This window comes from Lutjanus erythropterus, chromosome 10, assembly GCF_056507025.1.
Source record: "Lutjanus erythropterus isolate fLutEry1 chromosome 10, fLutEry1.hap2, whole genome shotgun sequence".
NCBI lineage: Eukaryota > Metazoa > Chordata > Actinopteri > Lutjaniformes > Lutjanidae > Lutjanus > Lutjanus erythropterus.
Window position 1 is genome coordinate 11,838,787 of NC_139326.1, and position 20,903 is coordinate 11,859,689.

General features: G+C 40.2%; 1 protein-coding gene across 1 annotated transcript in view; it reads right to left on the bottom strand.

Moving 5' to 3' along the window:
- Positions 1-20,903, bottom strand: part of fras1 (Fraser extracellular matrix complex subunit 1) — a gene marked incomplete at its 5' end in the record, with an annotated part of 266,195 nt that overhangs the window by 113,046 nt on the left and 132,246 nt on the right. Inside the window, 5 exons of the mRNA XM_084729014.1 lie at positions 1,378-1,518; positions 14,443-14,610; positions 14,725-14,865; positions 15,756-15,896; positions 17,602-17,745. Coding sequence (XP_084585140.1) covers positions 1,378-1,518; positions 14,443-14,610; positions 14,725-14,865; positions 15,756-15,896; positions 17,602-17,745 — 735 coding nt within the window. The remainder of the gene's footprint in view (positions 1-1,377; positions 1,519-14,442; positions 14,611-14,724; positions 14,866-15,755; positions 15,897-17,601; positions 17,746-20,903) is intronic.

The following is a 20,903-nucleotide window of genomic DNA, read 5'->3' on the forward strand; positions in this document are numbered from 1 at the left end:
GCATACGTGAAATTTATTATGAGTCTTTATGTTATCATCTAAATCCTACCTTCATGAAAAATTCTTAACTCATAATTAATCACAACTTTTGCCAAATACTTTTTTGGTTGCATTGCACTTTCTAGTAATATTCAGAAACTATTTCTTTCCTGGGCTCCTTCCAGCAGAACTGTCTTAGCGGTGTTAACCTCACGTGCAGCTGTCAGAGAGGGGAGCACTTTTTGGATGAATTTTCTTGTTCATACTGTGGAAACAAGTTTCTATGGGTCAAAATAGGTGAGCCAATAACTGCAATGTTTTACAGCCTCTGTGGTTTATTTCTTATTAAGGCAGAATGAGGCACCGACAGCTACAGGCACTGCAGGTCCACAGCAACACTGGTTTTAATTTGGATAAACACCAATAACGATCCCACTGGTGTGAGAATAACAATTATGTTGATTATTGTCTTATTGGTTTAGAGGTACTGTTAATGAAAATGACAGTGATTTCTCACCTAGTTCAAGGTTCTGGAGTTAAAGGGATAGCTCACCCCAAAGTGCACATAGTCTGCCTTCTCTCATATATAATGGAACTAGATGGCACTCTTTGCTTTCTAACGTCCACCACCATATCAGTACGCAGAACTAAGCATGCACCTACTTATGGCTGAGATGTTACAGCTCAGCCGAGGCGGACGCCATTAGTGTTTACATCCCACGCTGTCATGAGCACAAACCTCTTGTTCAAGAGTAGATGCACACTTCCTTCTGCATGATAATACAATTGGCAGATGCAGTGTGATAGAGAGAAAAAAGTTCTTCCAGGCAACTGCTCACAACAATGTCTACAAGCAGGTCACGATTCCTGGAAAGAGACACTGCTGTTGAGTTTTCCAAATGCATTTTTTGGCACTTTGAGCACCACAAGCTGAGTGCCATGTAGTTCCACTACACTTGAGAGAAGGCAGACATCTCTATGGCCAATATCTCCAAAATTCAGCAACTCATAACCAACATAATCCAAATGCACAAATAGCAAAACAGGTGAGATGAAAAATTGGCATTTTTGGAGTGAACTGTCCCTTTAAAGACAGCCTAATACAGAGGCAAGGTTTTGCTAATAAAGAGTGGATGGAGATTTTTCACGCACGCAGTTAAAATCTGTGGCTGTGTGCTTTTGTTCTCGTATCTTTGTGGGAACCAGCTTCTGGCCTTGAGAATGAGGATGTCTTTATCTGGCCCAGTCTTCACTTCATCAAAGAGCTGTGTCAGAGTTTTGGTTTTCGGATGAAGGTTTAGTTGGGGACGAGGGGGTGCACTGTGTAAATGGGTGTGCTCACAAGTACAGAAATAAAAATGTGTGGGAATGTGTGTGTGTGTGTGTGTGTGTTTTCACCTTGGCACTGGCTGTCCTGGATGAAGAAGCCTTGTGGGCAGCTGGGGACACAGCGGCCCTCGTGCAGGCTGGATGGAGAGGGACAGGACGTACAGTTGTCTGCAGATGGCCCAGTACAGAGCCAGCAGGAGGGATGACACTCTGAAAGGACATAGAGAACAGTTTTTATATTCACTACAAAAAAAAAAAAAAAAACACATAAAGCCATGGCAACAGACAGAGGATGCTCCCCAACTGTGCCTCCTTACTGCTTTTTTACTGCTACAAAAGAATAAAAAAAATAAAGTGTGTGGACTAACCCTTTTCTTGGTCTAAAACTTTGCTTCATCAGTTTACTTTTGATGAATTTCTTCAAAGGGGTTTCATTTGAGGAAAAACATTTTTAGTATTAAGCGCTCAGAAGCAACCAGGAGCGTATTCTTACAGTAAAGTAAGAAGTCAACTGAGGGCGTATTTGGCTGTGTATATCACTATTTTAGCTCTTCTGTAGCAGCATTGCAGCATTAAGGCATCAAAACTGAATGAACAACTACTCTTATTGCTACAAATGTATATACCTAAACATAGTCTCTGCCTCTGAACTGCACCCATTTTTCTCCCCTATTTTTTTTTTATCCTGCAGCCACTGTATCTTGTTCCTTCCCTATTGGCATTTTTGGAATCTGAGTCTCAAGAGCTTTTATTCAGCTCTGCCAGCTAAAAGTAATGTAACACTCAGAAGGGGCCAGCAGCCAGATTCACCAATCAGAAGTTACGCATTAACACCAGTCAGTGCCAACATGGAGAGCTTGATCCAAAAGGGCCACAAGCCAGCAAAGACTTCTGAAATATGCTTTACTGCATAGTTTGGACTATTTAGTTTAAATAATGAAAGATGAAACTTCCATAAGGATCATTTTAGAATGATTTATACCTGAAGGACATCAATTTGGAAGCTGCATGGAGGGAGGTTAAAGCCAGACAAGGTAACTTGGCTCTAAATGGCTGCAAGGGATTAACTGCTTGAAACTACTCCGAAATCATGTAATGTGTCATCACTTAACTACACACATCATGCTCAAGACTCATTGAATTGATGATGCCTTATAGCAACAAAAAACAAGATTCAAGTGCATTACTATCACCTCTTTCAGCAAGCAAAGACATGCAGCAGAACAACATTTAAACACACAAGTTATCTGTCACATTAAAACAATTACAAAAGATGTAGTTTGATGACATTGTAAAGTTGCATGGGATCATGGGAGATGTTATATATCTATAGCTGATGAAGAGCTGACATGGTGACTGAGGGAGAGGTAACGTCAAGTCATGTTCACCAACTTCCTTCCTCACTCTCTAACGTATCCAACATAGCCCAACTTTTTTTCTGTAATTCATAGTAACTAGCGGCTAGCTAGCCATGGCTAGCAGGAAACACACCAAATAATGCATTTAATAAGTTGTGGATATCTCTGCGTTTGAATGTACACAACCCAACAGAATATATTACATAAGTCTAGTGTTTAAATACATTTTAATGTGGAAATGTCACAAAATAACAAAGATCATATAAACAAATTCAGGAAATTAAATAAAAGGGCACAAGGAATACAGTTATGGAGCAGCAGTTATGGTTTAGTTATATATAACAAACCTGCTGCCTAATGCAGCTTTAAACTATCAACTGTTGCATATTTCACCTGTATTAAATTTAGCGTTATGTGTAAAGGGTTTGGCAACTGCTGCAACATTCCTGTGCTTGTTGTCTTTTTTGAGCACTTGGCTTCAAATGCATGCAGAATCCCTGTCGCCGGATTATTTACCCTTCCCCTACAAGCCACCGCAGCCTTCACTCCACACCACCACTGCTGCCCTGAAACAGGCCTTCTGTGCAGCCTTTGATGTCTGCTTTGGCAGCGAGAAGACAAATAGCCGAGCAGCGCTATCAGCTCTGGCACCTGAGCCGAGCCACGAAGAGACCGGCTGCTGCTGATGGTGGTGGTGGGAAAGACAAAAGGCCTGTCACCAACTGGCCAGGAGCATCAAGTGTGAGTGTGTGTGTGCTCTGTCTGACTTTTTTAGTACACAGTATACGCACAAGTATGTGTGTGTTTATAATTACTCCTCTCTGGATTCTTTCAGAGGGCTGTCAGCTGTATCTCGGTTTTGTGTACGCTCTGCATGACAACCACTGGCAGTAGCAGACTGGGGCTCTACCTGAGCCAACACTACAGCCTTTGTGTGTGTGTGTGTGTGTGTGTGTGTGTGTGTGTGTGTGTGTGTGCGTGTGTGTGTGTGTGTGTGTGTGTGTGTCTGAGTCTCAACCCACAAAAACATTTAGGTACACCTCAGTGTCACAGCAAGGACCTTGAAAAGTCACAGCAGTGTCAGCCGAAACCATCAACCTGACATCCCGTCATCGCCCACCTGCCTCGCGTCGCCTACCCATAATCCCCTGCTTCTCTGTCAAATACGGCAACTTAATTGGTTAGGGGAGATGAGAAGACAGACTACGCATGACTGACTTTACCACCCACTGACATGTCTGCTCATCCATGAACGTGCCACCAACAGAGATTCATCCTGGTCACATCTGTGTGACACAAACACACGAAGCTTCATATCAACAATCCAAAAACAAACACACCTTCAGCGGCATATTTAATAGGCCTCCTGTCAAACTTATTTCATTAATGAGAGGACAGAATAAGAACGATAGGCAGCCTCTCGTTCTTTTATTGCAGCTTGGATATCTAATTTGTTGCGAGGCGGAAAGCGCATATTGATTCCGGTAATACCCAAATTCCATGTGCGCAGGCGTTCTCATCACACATTATCCAGTGCACGCGCTCAGAGGATCAGATTCATTACTTTGTTTTGTGCTGATAGGGTCATAATTTCAGGTGGATGCAGTCGATGAGGTTGTGATTTAGTTTGGGGGTGTGAGTGCTCCTTGATGCCTTCCACAAATGATCCTCCTGGTACAGTGCAGGGCTCATCATTACATTAGTGCAGCAAAGACTTCTGGCTGCTACACAGCAGAAACACAAGTGGAGGGTTATATCTCATTCCTCCGACGTGTCTAACGTATCATTCACATCGATTCTGCTGCATTATGGTTCTCTGGAAGCCCGTCCACTTCTATGAGAGACAGTTTTGAGGAAATGGAAATGCAATGGACAACTCCATCAGCAGTGGAGTTACAAATGCATGGAGGAAAAATGTGCTGTTTACGCTCTGACTTGACTGCTATCTAAACTGAAAGTTGCATTCCTCAGTGTTTCCCCAACCACTACCTTAAAGTCCAGCTCCAGCCATATTTTAAACAATATAAAATGCTCTGCAAGAAGTAATAAATCTTGTCTGGTTTTGGCAAAATAAGTTCAAATAGCTTGTTAAAATGACATATACCTCCACACCTTGCTTTCATTCAGTATTCAAGAATTCAGAAATATGCAAATAGTCCCCGTCCTCTCCATACACTACACACACACACACACACACACACACACACACACACACACACACACACACACACACACACACACACACACACCTACCCCGATGTAGCTGCACCTGGCTTCTCCTCTGTAGCTAATCATGCTTACTAGCTATTTCCACCTTCTCCAGTGGGCTGCTTTACCTTTTTTGACTTTAGTTGCTCATTGTTTGGATTTTGTGATGTCAACCCCACTCTGTCAGTGGCTGAAGAAAGTTTGAAAGCCACGGTAACAAGCAGAAAAACTGACTAGATTTCCGTGCTGCCAATATTGGGTTTACATCCGTCACTTCTCCTGGTGATGGTCAAACCGGACATCGCCATCAGCTTCTTCTAGCTCCCCTGGATCTCGCTCTGGGTCTCCCCGGTGTACCCATCCAGTCAGCTGTGCTAGGGAATCCTCCGAAAAATAGGTGGCAATGAGGTGAAGACGGCTCCTTAATGGGGGCCACAATACCATCAGTGTTTTCTTGTAATGCAAAGGAAAAGTACTGAGATCTCTTGAATCACTGATCTCTTTGAGCACTATGTCACCCTGCCATCCTGCAGGTTAACTGCATCACTTCTGCTACTATCTGCAGTCTAATTTTTCCCCTCACTGTATAAAGCTTGACCCCAAAGTTCAGAGTCAGACAGGAGTACATTAAGACATCTGCTAAAAAGTTCAGTTTAACTTGTTGAAGGTATTTGTTGACCTCAGTGACTTTTCTTGCAGGTATGTCATCAGGCTTTGAACCTTCAAACCAAAATGTTCTCACGTACAAGGGCTGGAAAACAGATATATACAAAGGCCAAACATGATTCAGATTCAGAGGGCTTAGAGAGGACCTCACAGTGAAAAAAGAGAGGCTTGTGAGAGGAGCTAATGGATAAGCAACACAGCAGCACTGCTTTTTGTGTACAAAAGGGTCAGGTGCTCGCTCACTGTGAAAGCTTGAGATCAGAGCAGATTTAGGGACTGCAATAAAAACTGACAAGCAGATATTCAATCCCACAGATGACAGGCACCACTACACTTTCATTATCAGTCATGCTGTGTCCAGCATGCTACAATAAAGCAAGAACTCACATTTTATAAACAGAATCGGTTGTAATAGTGGAAAAACCGAGACATATAAAAAAAAGCATTACTAGTACAAGATTCTCCCCAGGCTGTATATCAACCCTGTTACTTTGCACAAAATAAATTGTGTACACTCTCGTTGATGCATTAAGTGCCATTCAGATAGGAGGACACATCTACATTGCTTCTGGGAGTGTAAACTAATTTCCAGATCCTTCCAGAGATATATTTCCTAGAAAATTAGTAGGATATTTAAAACGAAAATTAAAAAAAGACCCCGGTGTTCTCCTCTCAGGCATTCCTTCCAGGGAATTGCATCTCCCTGCATCACACAACAAACTTTTTGAGAAGCTCATTCTAATTACTCGAAAGTGAATTTTGCACAATTGGATCAAAGACTCCCCACTGTGTGTTACTCTCTGGTATAGAGAGGCTTTTAGCACCCTTCCCTATTAAAGGTTACAGACTGTTTATGATCAACTTTTCTTGATTATTTACCTGCAGACTTCGAAGCTGCTTTCTGAGTGGAGGTCCCCTCTCTTAGCACCAACTGACCTGTAAGTCCAATCCCTTTTTGCTGGAACCTCAGTCAACTTCCTCTTCTCCAGTTTCCTGTATTTAGATGTGTTATGTCCTAGGCTATTCTGTGTTGAAAAGAAAACCAAGATGGTTGAAAGATGTTGCTGGGGGACCAGTAAAAGCAACATATATATAGTCACTAGATAACTAGCTAGCTAATCTACGTCAATCATTAGATAGCTAGTTAGCGAGTATTTTACAGGAAAGAGGAAATGAGAAAGTTGACCGAGGTTCTGCCAGGTACCAAGCTTGCTGAAATGTTATTGGAGAGCAGAATAAAAAGGGGCGGGGCTGAGGGAGGATCAATTATGGGACGTGCAACATGATACAGTGACACAGTTTTTTTCTGTTTTTTCAGTGGATTTGCAGCGCTGTTTGGCCTCTGATGTGGGAGGTATTGTGTGCTGTACTCTTGCCTAAACTGAATAACAAGTATCATAAAAAGAAATAAAACAGCATTACAGTTAAATTCTGAATACAACTTCCCCCTAAACTTGCATAAACTGTGACTCCCCGCCATACCCCACAGCAACTGTAATGTCTCTGGCATTATGAAAGGTAATCCAACGCAGCTCAGGTGTGTGTTAACCCTTCCTGTATGTGACTGCGCGCTGCAGCTCGACTCATCTTTCGAGCAGCATTAAACCTCCCACACACCAACTATCTCTGTCTGTACAGGAGGGCTGCTGACTGGAGAGGAGAGGGATTTACAGCCTGGAATTTGCTTTCAGACATCCGATAGCTCGTCAGCTCCGGCCCACTTAATGTGTACATGACTGCGTGTGTGTGTGTGTGTGTCTGTAAGTGCGTATGTAAACACTGGAGTCTGTGAGTCTCATGTCCTCCGTCCTCCCCTGTTTCGGCGCGGTAGCTGCTGAGGAGGTCTGAGTATCTGTCAGAGACACACACACTCACATTTGTACAATAGCCTCCATTGTTCCCAGCCGTACACCTGAACCCACTGACACTCCGCTGAGGGAAACCTTTGTTACAGAGAATAGAGACAGAGTGGAACAACTGCTTTACATATCACCATGAATAGAGCTTTAATGACACGTCATTTATCGAGTTGATCCCGGGCTCACTGTGTTGAGCCTAATTTAGGAAGCTCAGAGTGAAAGAAAACTAGATAAGTGGCACTCAGTCAGACATAATAGCTGGTGAACAATGTAACTCTCTGCTGAGACAAGCAGTTCAAATCCAATTTTCTGTATAACAAACATAAAGACTTTCTTTTAAAGTGTGAGCAAGAAAAAGCATAAATTCAATATTTAATTTGTAGGTGATACTGAGACATAATGTGTGCTCTGGTCTTCGTGTTGCCCTACAGATACATATATATTTTAAGTCACAACAGAAACAAGTCAAGCACAGAACAACCAATATGTAGAGAGAGATGCCAGCCATGATATATTATTTGTAGGCTTTCACTTGAAAAATGTTCTCTAAAGAGTAACTTAAGTCTTGCTTTAATTTGAACACTTCCTCTTCGTGGTCAATTACTGTTGCAGTGAACACTATATAGACTGAGACCAGGATCAGTTCACTGTTTTATATAAAGAGAGTATGTATCACTCTAGATGCCACTGCGCCTGTTCTATATCTCACTGAAGTCCCCGTCGTTGTAAAATCATTCCAAGCGAATTAAAACACAGAAAAAAAGTCATGATCCAGCATAACCATATCCAGAAATATATATCTTAATGCTGAGATCTGTGATTTCTTTCTGCTGTTAGAAAACCATCAAGAGTCAGTATGGACAACTGACTTGGTTGTGACTTTTACACATATAAATTAAGTTATTTTCCCATAAAAGTTGCCAAAAACACAACCTATTGCCACAGAAATGTTGATTGTTCTTAGATCATAACTGTGTTTTTTCCGTGAGGATTCTCAGGGAACTGCAGCAACTTCTTCTGGGGTCTAAAGGGATGAGGTGCAGCTGCGCAAAGGCCCTTGAGGGAAGGATGTTATTGCTGAGGCCATGACAAGATGTTGCAGGTAGTGGTAGGGTACATTACATCAGCCATCAACAGCAGCAAGCACCTCTACCCACACAGGAAGCACAATGCTTTTACAAGAGCGACTGATCAGCTCCGACAACAATCCGGGATGCCAACGGGCCTTCTTACTAAAGAGTGCGACTGACAGCTGCATGTGGACCTGTACAGGCAGTTCAAGTTCCCTGACGCCATTACACTGATGTCACTGACGGACGGCGGGATCTCACTGTCTGAGACCTAAAAGCAGGTGATAATGAGGAGCTTTTCCGTTGTCACTTTTGGTTGTACCATGTCGAACCGTGTCACATTGATTTGCATTTTCATTACCAGTTACAACACGCCATGTTGAGTTGCGCCTGAAATGGACCTTCTCCAGTCACTCAAGATAAATGCATCATCAGTTAAACACACACCTCCAAGTGGGCAGCCCTGCTCTAATGGAGATGCAAATCACTGCTGTGCCGGGCTAACGTGCTGAGTCAAGACAGTCGGGCCAAGCCAGCACACGTATGGAAAACAGCCATATGTCTGAGTGCAAAAGAAACAGAGGGCTCAACACTAGGGGATGGTAAAGCAGTTACAAAAGGAGGGATAAAGAGTTAGCTGTGTACTCATAGTGCCAGGATGGACTGTAGAGGCTTTGCTCTGCAGATCATCCATCACTATCAGGACTGCACTGGGTAGGGAGCTTCTAAATGGCTACGGATGAGAAGAAGTGCTGCTGAGAGACAATTCTGGGTCTGATCTGCTCTGGCTGGGCTGAGTGTTGAAAGACCCTGATGAGTGCACGTTTAATCATTGATAAATTCTCGCACTGCACTGTAGGGGGCATCAGAAAAAGCAGAATAAAAAATAACTAAAAAAATAAAATAAAATAAACAGTCAGACTGAAGTTCTTACTTGCACTGTAACAAAAGTGTCTGATAAAGGCCCATGCTGCTTCTTGACTTCATTTTCTGCCCTACTTGCTGATTAATCTGACGTTTCTCCTTTGATTCTGCATATCTTGTGAATATTTGCTTTGCAGGTCTTGTCACAAACTGAATTTCAAATTAGTGACAAAAGCATTAAACCTGAACTTAAACCCACTCTTGCCCCGATATTGGCTCAGTGTTGGTCCAATGTAATCACAGAGACAAATGGGTGTTAAAGGACACTCCAATCCAACTACTACTCATCGATTAGTAATTGTCTCCTGCAGGATGATTAAGGGAATCCAATACTGCTAAAGGCTATTCAATTCAGGTTAAGTAAACAAAAATTTCCCAAGGGCTTGCCCTGTTTTGAACTTAAAAGTAAAGTGTTGTGACGAGGAAACAAATCAAGTTATGATCTAAACATCACTGAATTATTTCAGGCTCAAGATCTCTAGAAATTAAACTGATGCTGACTCACAACCCCTTACTTCAGGGATAAAACTGCAGACTGCTCATATATGATGTGAAATGAAAACTTTACCTTTCTATATTGTGGCTATTTTCCATGATGTATTACAAAAAGGAGCCCAGAGGTTGCAAATATCCATTATTCAAAAGTAAAAAGCATGATAACTAATTTATAGAATAATTTTCTGACTCCTATAGAGGCTGTAATCTCCAGTTTGAGAACTTCTGTGACTTCCAGCAAACCAGCAAGAAAGTTTTCAGTCTTTGTGATAATCACTGTCCTCACATAGCAAACAAGACAGGAATCAGGGAAAAGTTTTAACAACAAAAGCAACAGATTCCACTGTTTTCAGGTGTTAGGGATCCAGGAAGCATCGGCAAACAGGAAACTATAACCACATTCCCCAGAGCACCCTGTAATTGACGTGATCATGAAACCGTAATCGCACCTTGAAACACAGCTGCTGAGTGACTGCAAACAGACAGCGAGGACTTATCTGCAACACTGTGGGAAATACCAACAAACCTACCCAGAACGCAACGCTGTGTTGTCTTCAAACTCCTCATATCTCGTACGCCATTCATTACCACACTATCCCCACTGGTTGTTAATGCTTTGAAATCACAGACGCAGTGAGAAATGCAGTGAAAGCATCCACACACCCCACACTTCCTGTCCAGTTTTCATGATATATAAGAGTCAAATTTGATCGTGAACACAGACCTGAAGCTCTGTATTGTGTGTTCATTTCCCAAGAGTCCAAACACATCTTGTCACTTCACAGACGATGGATATGGCAACACTGAACGTACCTTTAGACCCACACCTTAGGGAGATCACTGTTCACATCCCATTTTCTACAGTCTATGTTGCTTCCTTTTAACCTCAGTCATTCCATAACCTTTACTACAGCTACCTTCATACTTTATTCAAATGCAACTCAGATCTGTTTTTTCCTGACTGTTTGAACAGCACAAATCACATGGAAACTGATCCCTTCAGTTCTGATTTGGGCCACTTTCATACATAAGTGTAGATCAGATACAGGCCTCGCAGATTTTCTTTAATGTGACCTCAGCCTAAACAGCTGTATCAGAATTCACAAGACTTTTATCGCTGAAGTCTCTTGTTGCAAGACTCTTTTGAAGAGGAGTGGGTTAAAAGCAGCATTGACATCCTCAACGTTTGGGTGAAATCTGTTTCTATGAATCCATTCACGTCACAAACCCTCGACTCCCAGCTCTGACTCCTCATCCACACACACTTCTACTCAGAAGCAGCAGCTATTGCTCTATAAAAAGTCATAATTAAAAATTTGGCTCTCTGTCTCCTCATTCTTGTTATCAGTTGAGCCTGAATTTGCTGGCTTCCACCGCACAGTAAATGAAACCCCAAATGCTTACTTCAATGGCCTCATTCAGTTTCGTACACCAGCGTGCCGCATGTGAAGTCTTTGTTACTGTTCCTTTGTCCACGCGGGTCAGTTCAGGGCCATGCCCAGCTCACACTGGCATCTGATTTTGGCTACATTTTAAAACAGTGTGAACTGCTAAGCAAAAAAAATCTGATCTGAGCGATGAATTAGAACAAAGCATCAGGACCTGCAGCATGAACACAGACGTTTGTGTGTCTATCAGAGGTAAGAAGTCACATGACTTGAAGTTGTGTCAGACCCAAGTCATAAATCTGAGACTTAACAAAATCAAGAGACTTGCAATTTGACTTTTGCTTTACTTCCATGAATTCACTTGGACTTTAGCCTCATAACTTAATTTCTTTCCCAAGTAAATAAGAAAAAAATGTAGTGAAACAATTATTTAGACAAAAGACATCATTTAGATCAATCCAGCAGCAGCCAAACACACTTTGAGGGCAGGAGGGGAAAGGCACCTTTGGCAGTGCAGATCAGCAGCTACACAACAGAGAACCTCAGATGTTTGCTTTTAAATGTTATAATGGTGATTACAAAGTATTAAAAACACATAAGAAAACATTCATTATTTCTGTCAACTCACAAATAGTACTTATTTATTTAAAAAAAACTTTAACTCACTTAATAATCATATTAAATTTGGTGAGGTGCGTGTTATTACTTGATTTGACTCAATCCACAAAGTTTAGGAGATGGTCTGACTTAGGAATTGCTGATCTTAACTTGACTTCATCACCAAGATTTGAAACTTGCCCATGAATTGTACAACAAAAACACTGGCAAACAAAGTTGTGTCAACAGGAGCGCCGGATCAGAAATCTGTCATCAAGATTGTTTTGAAAGGTAATGACACAGAAACTATTTTATGGTTCTAGTGATTCAAAAGTAATTATCATACAAGACCACAATATTAAATAAGGTTGCATGACTTAAAATCAGACTTTCAACAATAGCTACTTAAAGGAAAGATGGAAAAAAGTGTAAAAGTGCTTCAGAAGAAAACTTATTTTGTTTATCAAAGCCCAGAGAAATGAGTGCAGCATTCTTCTTTGTCTGTCAAGTAAAAACCTAAAATTCAACCTAAATGTAAACAGGACCTTGAAACCGCTGCTTGGCAGTACACGCTTTATCTCATTTCAGGTAACAGCAGCTGCGGCAGATGAAAATTGAGCTGAGCGGAAAGTAGAGCTGAACAAAACGCCAGTGCTGGCGAACGACTTGGCTTCGCTCGAGGAAGAGACAGCAGGTAGAACAAATACCGTTCTCCCTGCCAAATTCTGAATGCAGCATGGTCAGTGGGCTCAAAGACTGAACGGTGAGGTAAGGAAATACCAGAGCAGCGATCGCGGTAAACGGATAGAATTTGACAGAGCACAGCTGGATGCATGAGGGAGGAAAAGAAAACTGATTACAGTCTTTTCATCTCCTGTTTCCTCTCATTGTTATCCCACTTCAGAAAAAAATAAAAATAAAAACAAAAATAAACCCCCTGGCCGTTTGGCAGGGAGATGTTAGTTGCAGTGGTGTGAGTTTGTGTGAGTGTGTGTTGGTAGGTGGGTGATAATTATCCTCACTTGACAGACTATCCCCTCAAACCTAAAACCCACCTTAGAAATCAGCTCATTACACGCACAATTTCACACTTACAAACAGTCTAATCAGGTGTCTCCACACACATACTGTCTGTCTTCTCCAAACAGAAAAACATCCGCAAAGTCTACACAAACACACACACACACTTTTCTAGAAACCTTCAAAGCACTAAATCAAGTCCAAACTTCTGTCCAAACTTTTAGTTTTGTGCAACAGTTTACAACAGAGGAGGATTTGATATTCTGCATGTTTCTTTAAAAATAAAACTTTCACCCAAACACAAACACATTATGTGGGAACACACAAATAACAAAAAAGAAACGGTTATCTTCTCTATCAGAATATGCTTGTTATTATGGGGGAAAAACTATTTCCAAAATGCAAAGCAGTAACATTAAAAATACTCTTTTATATTTTTTATGTAAGTACATCTTTGCACAAAAATTAAATTTTAACATAATAATATGATTATAATATACTCTATTATAATATTAATATATAGGTATAATATTCTAGTACTAAGAACTGCGGCAAGTTAACCACATCAAGAAAAATGAATGCAGCAACATTGTAATTTAAGATTTTTCCCTTCAAATGAAGAATATTTTTCTGTAAAAAGTTATTATTTCCAATGCAATTTTTAATTACATTTAATTTAATTTCCCCCAGTTAAAGGGGAGGTTATGGTGGGGTTCAGTTAAAAATTAAAAAAAGAGAAAGGTTATTAGGTTATTAGGTTATTAAATAGGACCTGATTTAACATGACTTCTGGTTTCAACCACGGCCTTAAGACAGATCATTTTGTTAACATCTCTGTGCATCTTTAACTTGCAATATTTTTTTTTTTATGTAAAAGTAGAGATCAATTATTAAAATTGTTGTCCACAAATTTTCTGTCAATTGACTGATCCCTTATTTCACAGATTTTTTCAGGACTAGTTACTGTTAGTCAATTAAAGGCACAATTTGCATCAAGATTAGCTCTTTGCTTGAATAAGCACAATTTCATTTGCCATGGATTTCCTTTTGTGCTGTGATTGAATTTTGGTTGCTTTTATTGGGTTTAAACAAATAACATTAGTGTTAGTGATTACCTGATCTGTTCTGAAAGTGACCGATGATTGATTTGCAAATTGGCTCGGCCAAGAATATCTTTAAGGTCTTTTATGAACTGCCCTGAAGGAACCCAAACACAAACACGTTATGTGGGAACGCTGCTTTGTATAATCCTTGACCTGTGGTGAAATGTGGTATAGATATTGGTGGTATAGCCTATAATTTGTACTTGTTCCCTTGTGTGTTATTTATATACTCTATATATTTTAACCTGTAAAACTGTCTTATGTAAAACTACATGTGCTGCTGTCTTGACCAGAACACTGTGGAAGGACAGTTCTAGTATCTCATTGGTATCTTTACTGACTAAATAAAGGATAAATAAATAAATTTAAAAGACAAACAACAGCAAAGACACACTAGCCTACTAGCTTAAAGGAGGAAGTTACACCAGAAATCTTAACACACTCACCTCTGCATGTCTGTGTGTAATCCAGGAACTTGTGTGCAGGACATCCAGCTGTGCAGACGCCGTGCTGGAGGTGACTGAACTGCGGCAGGAGGGCTTCCTCCGGTTTGAGACAGCTGAGGCAGTCTGACGCCAAGGGCCCCACGCAGGAACGACAGGAGGGATGACAATCTGAAAGCAGGGGTAATGAAAGGTCAAAAAGTGACACAAGCTGACAGTGGTAGAAATTTATGAAGCACTTTTTGGAGGCATGTATAATTTTCAAAAACACATAAGACATCTTACTGTGGCAGGTGTTATCCTGGGAGTAGAGCCCCTCCCCACAGGCCTCCACACACTGACCCTGGTGGAGAAGGAGCCCACCTGGACACAAGGTACACTGGGACACCGAGGGACCCCAGCAGGAAGCGCAGGAGCTGTGGCAGGCTGAGGAGAAAAGGAAAAACCAAGAACTGAACCAGAACTGTCAGTTCAGAGATGGTTAATACTTATCTCTTTCATGACATTTCACTTGAAGAGCACTGTAATGCTTTAAGCAGATTAAAAGAATTAAAGCTATGTGCCTTTGCACCTCACATGCTTAATGTTCTTTTATAAACAAGAAAGGAGGTTGCCTGAAGGACAGTGGCTTTTAATCCAAGAACTTTGACTTCATAAATAGACTTCACTTGTTTGTATATTTGAAATGACATAATATGATCCAAGTACTAAAACACATGATTAAATAAGCAAAAACAACCATTTCATGCTGTAAAAATGCGACGAAGGCAGCTAAATTTGCATACTAACATAGATGTTTAATGTGATGAAAACAGATAAAAACAGATTTTTGTATTAATGATGACAATGCAAGAACTGCAATGTGAAAAAAATCAAACTTTCAAGGCAACTAATTTCAATAGACTTTATAATTTGCACCCAACTCGAACTCTTAATATTTGAAATAAATTTACAATATTATGTTTAGTTGACATAATTTACATTTCTTACTTTCTTATGTAAACGAGTTAACTGAGTCTTTTATGAAACACAGTTTTGGGGAGATTTCTGCAACTTAAAAATTCAAGTTTATCCAAAGATAAAAGGTAAATTATCCCAACAAAACATTATTAGTTGGTAAAACTGCCCTAAGATTAAGACATCCATTTAATAATGTCACCTGCTCTTAAATTATACAAACCCCACCCAAATACAGAGGAAGTGAAAACACCACATGTTACAGTATTTGTGATCAGATGAAACTAATTCAATAATTCAAGTTTCAGATGACTTAGTAACAATGTCTGTATGTTTTAGGTATTGAAGATTTAGCCTACCTCTGCATCTGCTGTGAGTGTCCAGGTAGTGCTGAGCTGGACACTGGGAAATACATTTCCCATGATGCAAGGCGGTCCCTGGCAGACAGCTCATGCACTTGGGGTTGTCGGGGAAACAGGAGGCACAGGACGAATCACAGGCTGTGAACCGCAGCATGTAAAAGTTAATAACTTCTGGTCAGAGTGATAAAATGTACAGTGCTAAATTTAAAACCGAATGAATTATATTCAAGTAAAAAAAAAAAAGTTAAGTCTCTTGATCAAAGTCTGTGAGAAATACTGGATTTCACTTCTGCACTTAGTTACAGTTATAGTTTAAACAGCGAGAAAAACAATTTATATGGTCTAAAAAGTCCAAGTCTGCAAAAAGTCTAGTTAGAAACAAGTCAAAAAACAAAAAGTAAACTTCAGTTGAATCCCTAATGTAGGGTTTTTTGTGTGAGTGTGTCATATTAACGTGACATTTTGACATGCACACATGCTCAAACAGATCTTTTCCCCTATCTAAACTGAGGCTAAAATCGGTAAAAGGTATTCCTATGGCATGCTGGGGGGGACAGAGAGGAAAGCCTATCAAATCTAACCCAGGAAGCCCCGAGGAGGCAAATCTAGAAGTTAAAAACCCTTCAGCTCTCTCCAGATGTTGACATTTCAAACCAGATCTCAAAGCACAAACTGGCAAGTTCTAATGGATTTGACCTTTTTCCATAAAAGTTCCCCAGGTTTTGACATTTTCTAAAAGAGGGCTCCTCACTGAGCACTTTAACTCTTCCACATGCAGGAAAGAAGAGCCCCCACCCAAACCCCTCCAGGTGGTTTTAACCAAAGAAAGAGCTCAGCTATGTGCTGCTAAGTTCACCATCACCCTGAGGGAGGCTTATTCTTCCTCCTCTTCATCTTACCACTCAAAAATAGAAACCATCCATATTCATACAGGATCTCTTTATTCAAAGAGCTTCTGAATCCTCATTAGTGCAAGAGAGAACTGCTAATTATTGTATTTTTTTTAATTGTTTGTTTGCTAACTCTGGCTACTGCTGACTTATCATTTTGGCGCCACATTGAGTGGATGCTGGCAAGAGGCTCCACAGGGATGCAGAAAAAACAAGCCCAAACAAACCTTCACCGCCACTTCACCGCTAACAATAAACCTCTTATTGTCTCAGATGCCATTTCCTGTTTACTGTACACTGCATCGGCACATTCTGTGACATCTATCATCTTCTTAGTCTGTTTAAATATCAGCTTTCACTCCTCATGAGGTGAAGCTGCACAGCAAACACATTTCAGAGGGATAGCTGCAGTTTTGCAAGTTCCTTTTTCCTCTTAAACTTTTCTTTATATAGCTTTGAATTTAGAATTCAGATAAAGTCTGGATAATAGCCGAACATGCAGACTAGTTCCAGTTATATTTTCAGCGTGGCCTTTAATTAAAAATTAAAAAAAATATTCACAGGTAAATAAAAGTAAAGACTTGTGCCATTTTGTTCAGACATTTCACAATCATACCGGGTTAAATCTGTTACAGAAGAATCAGAGAGTGCAATTACTGCACCCACAGCAGCAGAAAATACACCAAAAGCTAGTTTGTTAAAAGCTGAATGTAATGAGGTCAATTCTGTCAATCAAGGAGAAGAGGTTAAGAAATTACAAGTAAAACAAGATCCTTATCCTTAAACCAAGGTGATTTTGTGTCTAATTCACCATGATAACCACACTTTTGATTTATATAAGTGTGTGTTGGGTCTACGTTAAGTAATACATTTTCAATCCTCGCATCAAAACCTGCTAAATCTGTAACAGCTTGAGAGACGTGCTGTTTTTTTCTGATTAATTTCATGTTTACCGTAGCAGACGCCTCCTTGGCTGTAGAAACCAGCAACACAGTCAGGGACACATTCCCCTTCTTTGAGCAAGGCAGCCAGGTCCGAACATGACACACACTCCTGCTGGCTCGGCCCACGACACTCTGAGCATGACTCATGACAGCCTGGAGGAAAGAAAAAGAAAATTATTCACTTTAGGTATACATTTAGTGTCCTCTGTCCGTGTGAAAAGGTCTTACAGTCAATAACCACACCAGAATGTGTATGACCTAGAGTGCAGTGGGTTTCAAACTTTGGTCCTTGACTGGCTTGTAGGGTTTGTAACTTATGGATTGTAACTTATAGTGAGCCTAGTTTGATCAGTGATCAAACTACAAGAAGACTTATTATCTTCAAACCTAAGAATAAGAAAAGACAAATCCTCTCAAACTGGGATCTATGGTGTAATATGAAGGGCTGCAACTAATGGTCATTTTCATTACCGATTAATCTATCAATCATTTCTCGATTCATCAATTAGTTGTTTGGTCAATAGATCCTGTGGTCCATTGATCGCTGTTTTCTTAGGCCAAAGCTGATGTTCAAAAATATCTTGTTTTGTCCACAGAGATATTCAGTTTAGAAGATTAAAAAAACGAGCGTATTCACATTTGAGGAGCTGAGATCAGGGAATTTGGACATTTTTTCTTTAAAAAAAAAAAGACTCAAAATGATTAATCGGTAAATGTGCATCTATTTTGGAGGTCCTTGACATGAAAAAGTTTGGGAACTCCTGCTTTATATTACAAGAACAAAATCACACTCCAAAAATCACCAAAGTGTTTGGGATTTTTGAAACTTTTTCCCTTCCAGGCAGTCATTTCCATTCTTTTTGCCTCTTTACATAATATGTAATTTGTGATGTGTGACTGTTTTGTAAAAGAATCTTTTTCAAATCATCTGCACTTACACCTCCATTACAACGCAACCACAATGTGGCTTTGACAACAATAAAATGAGACATCACGGTTATTGTGATGGATTACCTAAATCAAACCCATTCAAATCTCTGCTTGGAAGGTGTAAGAAAACAGTCTCAATTCTTATTAACCAGAAGTTTGATTTAAAGGGGGAAAAAACATCATATACTGCGAACATTAAAGGAACTTTTAGGGCTGTAAAAGAAGACTGGCAATGGAAGAGATAAGAAGGACTCTATAACATGTAAATTAGAAGCTACAAGATTCGGTAGAGCTTATTTGTGTGTGTGTGTGTGTGTGTGTGTGTGTGTGTGTGTGATGTGTGTGTGTGATGTGTGTGTGTGTGTGTGTGTGTGTGTGTGTGTGTGTGTGTGTGTGTGTGTGTGTGTGGTCACCGTAGCTGGTATTTTATAGACGCTGATAAAAATCAGCACTGACAACACTGACAACTGTGCAGACAAACTCAGTGAACAGGAGGCTGGAGTGAGAGGTGGGGAGTCCATGTAAATATTTGTGTGTCTTTGTGTTTTTGTATGTGGTGTGTGTGTGTGTATTGTGACTGAACGAGTGAGACACACACAAGCAGTTTAATAAGTGAATTAAATATTGTTTTGTTTTGACATAGGTGAGACTTACATGTATTTCTATGTGTCTTTGTGTCATACAGCTGCACACTCCTCTGTCTGTGTGTGTGTGTCTGTGTGTGTGTGTGTGCGTGTACCAACAAATAGCGGCTCCAAAAACCTATTTCAACACCAACTGGTATGATTACACATGATTTCCCAGCGGCCCGCAGACTGAAGCCAGATGCCACAGCAAGCGGTACCAAAAAAAAAAAAAAAAAAAACGCACAAAAAAAGAGACAAAAACAAACTATAAGGAACACACAGGAGTGCTGTGAAAACTCTGGCTCCGATACAGCCAACTTTGGCACCGACGCCACTGTTTACTTCACAACTCACATTAGATTCCTGATGCACATTCACAAGCTGGTGCTGCTCTGTTCCAAAAAATTACGTATGCATTAAGGAACCTTTTTAGAGGGTGCCCACGCTCGAAAAAACTGGCAATTCAAGAAGGGATCCTTGGGGATCGCCTTAGAATATTTATACGAAACTATTTCTGTTCATGATGCTGGAAGTTGTTTCCATTATCATCTAAATAGTTCATGGGTCTGTCAGATGTTAGTTTAAGTTTGACATGTGCTTTCCTTTCTTAAAGGACCTGAAATGTCGGTCCATGAATCCTCTGAAACCACTTTTATCGTGTTTCAGATGGTTAGAAGAAGCTGAGCAACTTTGAAGAATTCCAATCTACTGCTATTTATGAATAAATTATAACTCTCACTACAACCAAATAGGATTTTTCTGGCCTTTTCTAAGATCCAAATTCATGTCTTGAAGCTCCCTCTGTGTTAGACATTTGTGGAAATACTGTTGAATTTCACAACCCTTTATGGAAAGATTCTTAGAGGAACCTGCTGTGTAATGCCAATGTGTAATGGCTGTGGATCAAAAGGATTCCTTGAAGCCTTACATTACCTTTTTAGTGCACTTAAAACTGAAAATCCCAGCAAAAAATGCCTGTCTTGAAGCTAACATTTTTGTGAGCAGCACATTGGATTTGCTTTCATTGCTTTCATGCTTGTCCTCCACACAAATTTGCATCCTAGTTTCAGATATGTGGTTACATTAGAGATATGCAGCTACACAGATACGCGGTTAAATGGTTACATCCATGACATCTTTGGGAAAACCAGAGGCATCATTTTGACTGGCAGCTCCTGCAAACAGCACCTCTGGCCACTGTTTGTTTGCAGAATCCGACCGAATTCTGCAAAGTGCAAAACTTAGACTTGATCGATAACAACCTTTTCTTAGTGATCTTTGTGCTTGAGGGCTTCTTCAAAACTCAGTCTTAGGAGAGCTTGTAAAGTTTGGGCTCATGAAACCTGAAAGCAAATTCGAAAAGCTTTCAGCTGTGTTCGAAAAATAACACTAGAGCTGCAATGAATGCATGAATGTAAATGGAAAATCTTTTGGACTGTTGGGTGACCAAAAAAATTTAAAGACCTTCACTTTGGGCTCTAGGAAATTGTGATGAGCATTTTTCACAACTTCTCAACATTTTATTAAGCAAAGATTCATAAATTAATCATGAAAAATGGAATATTAATCGGTAATGAAATGATCATTAGTTGCAGCACTAAACTGGAAGAGTGTACTTAGTAGAGTGCAGGTCTCCACCAGGCAACCCAAAAGAAATATTTGGATGTAAAACCTTTATAATCACGAACGTTTTGGGTAGTAACTGTAATTTAATTCCATATTCTTTTCCCAGTAACTGTAATGGATTACAAATAC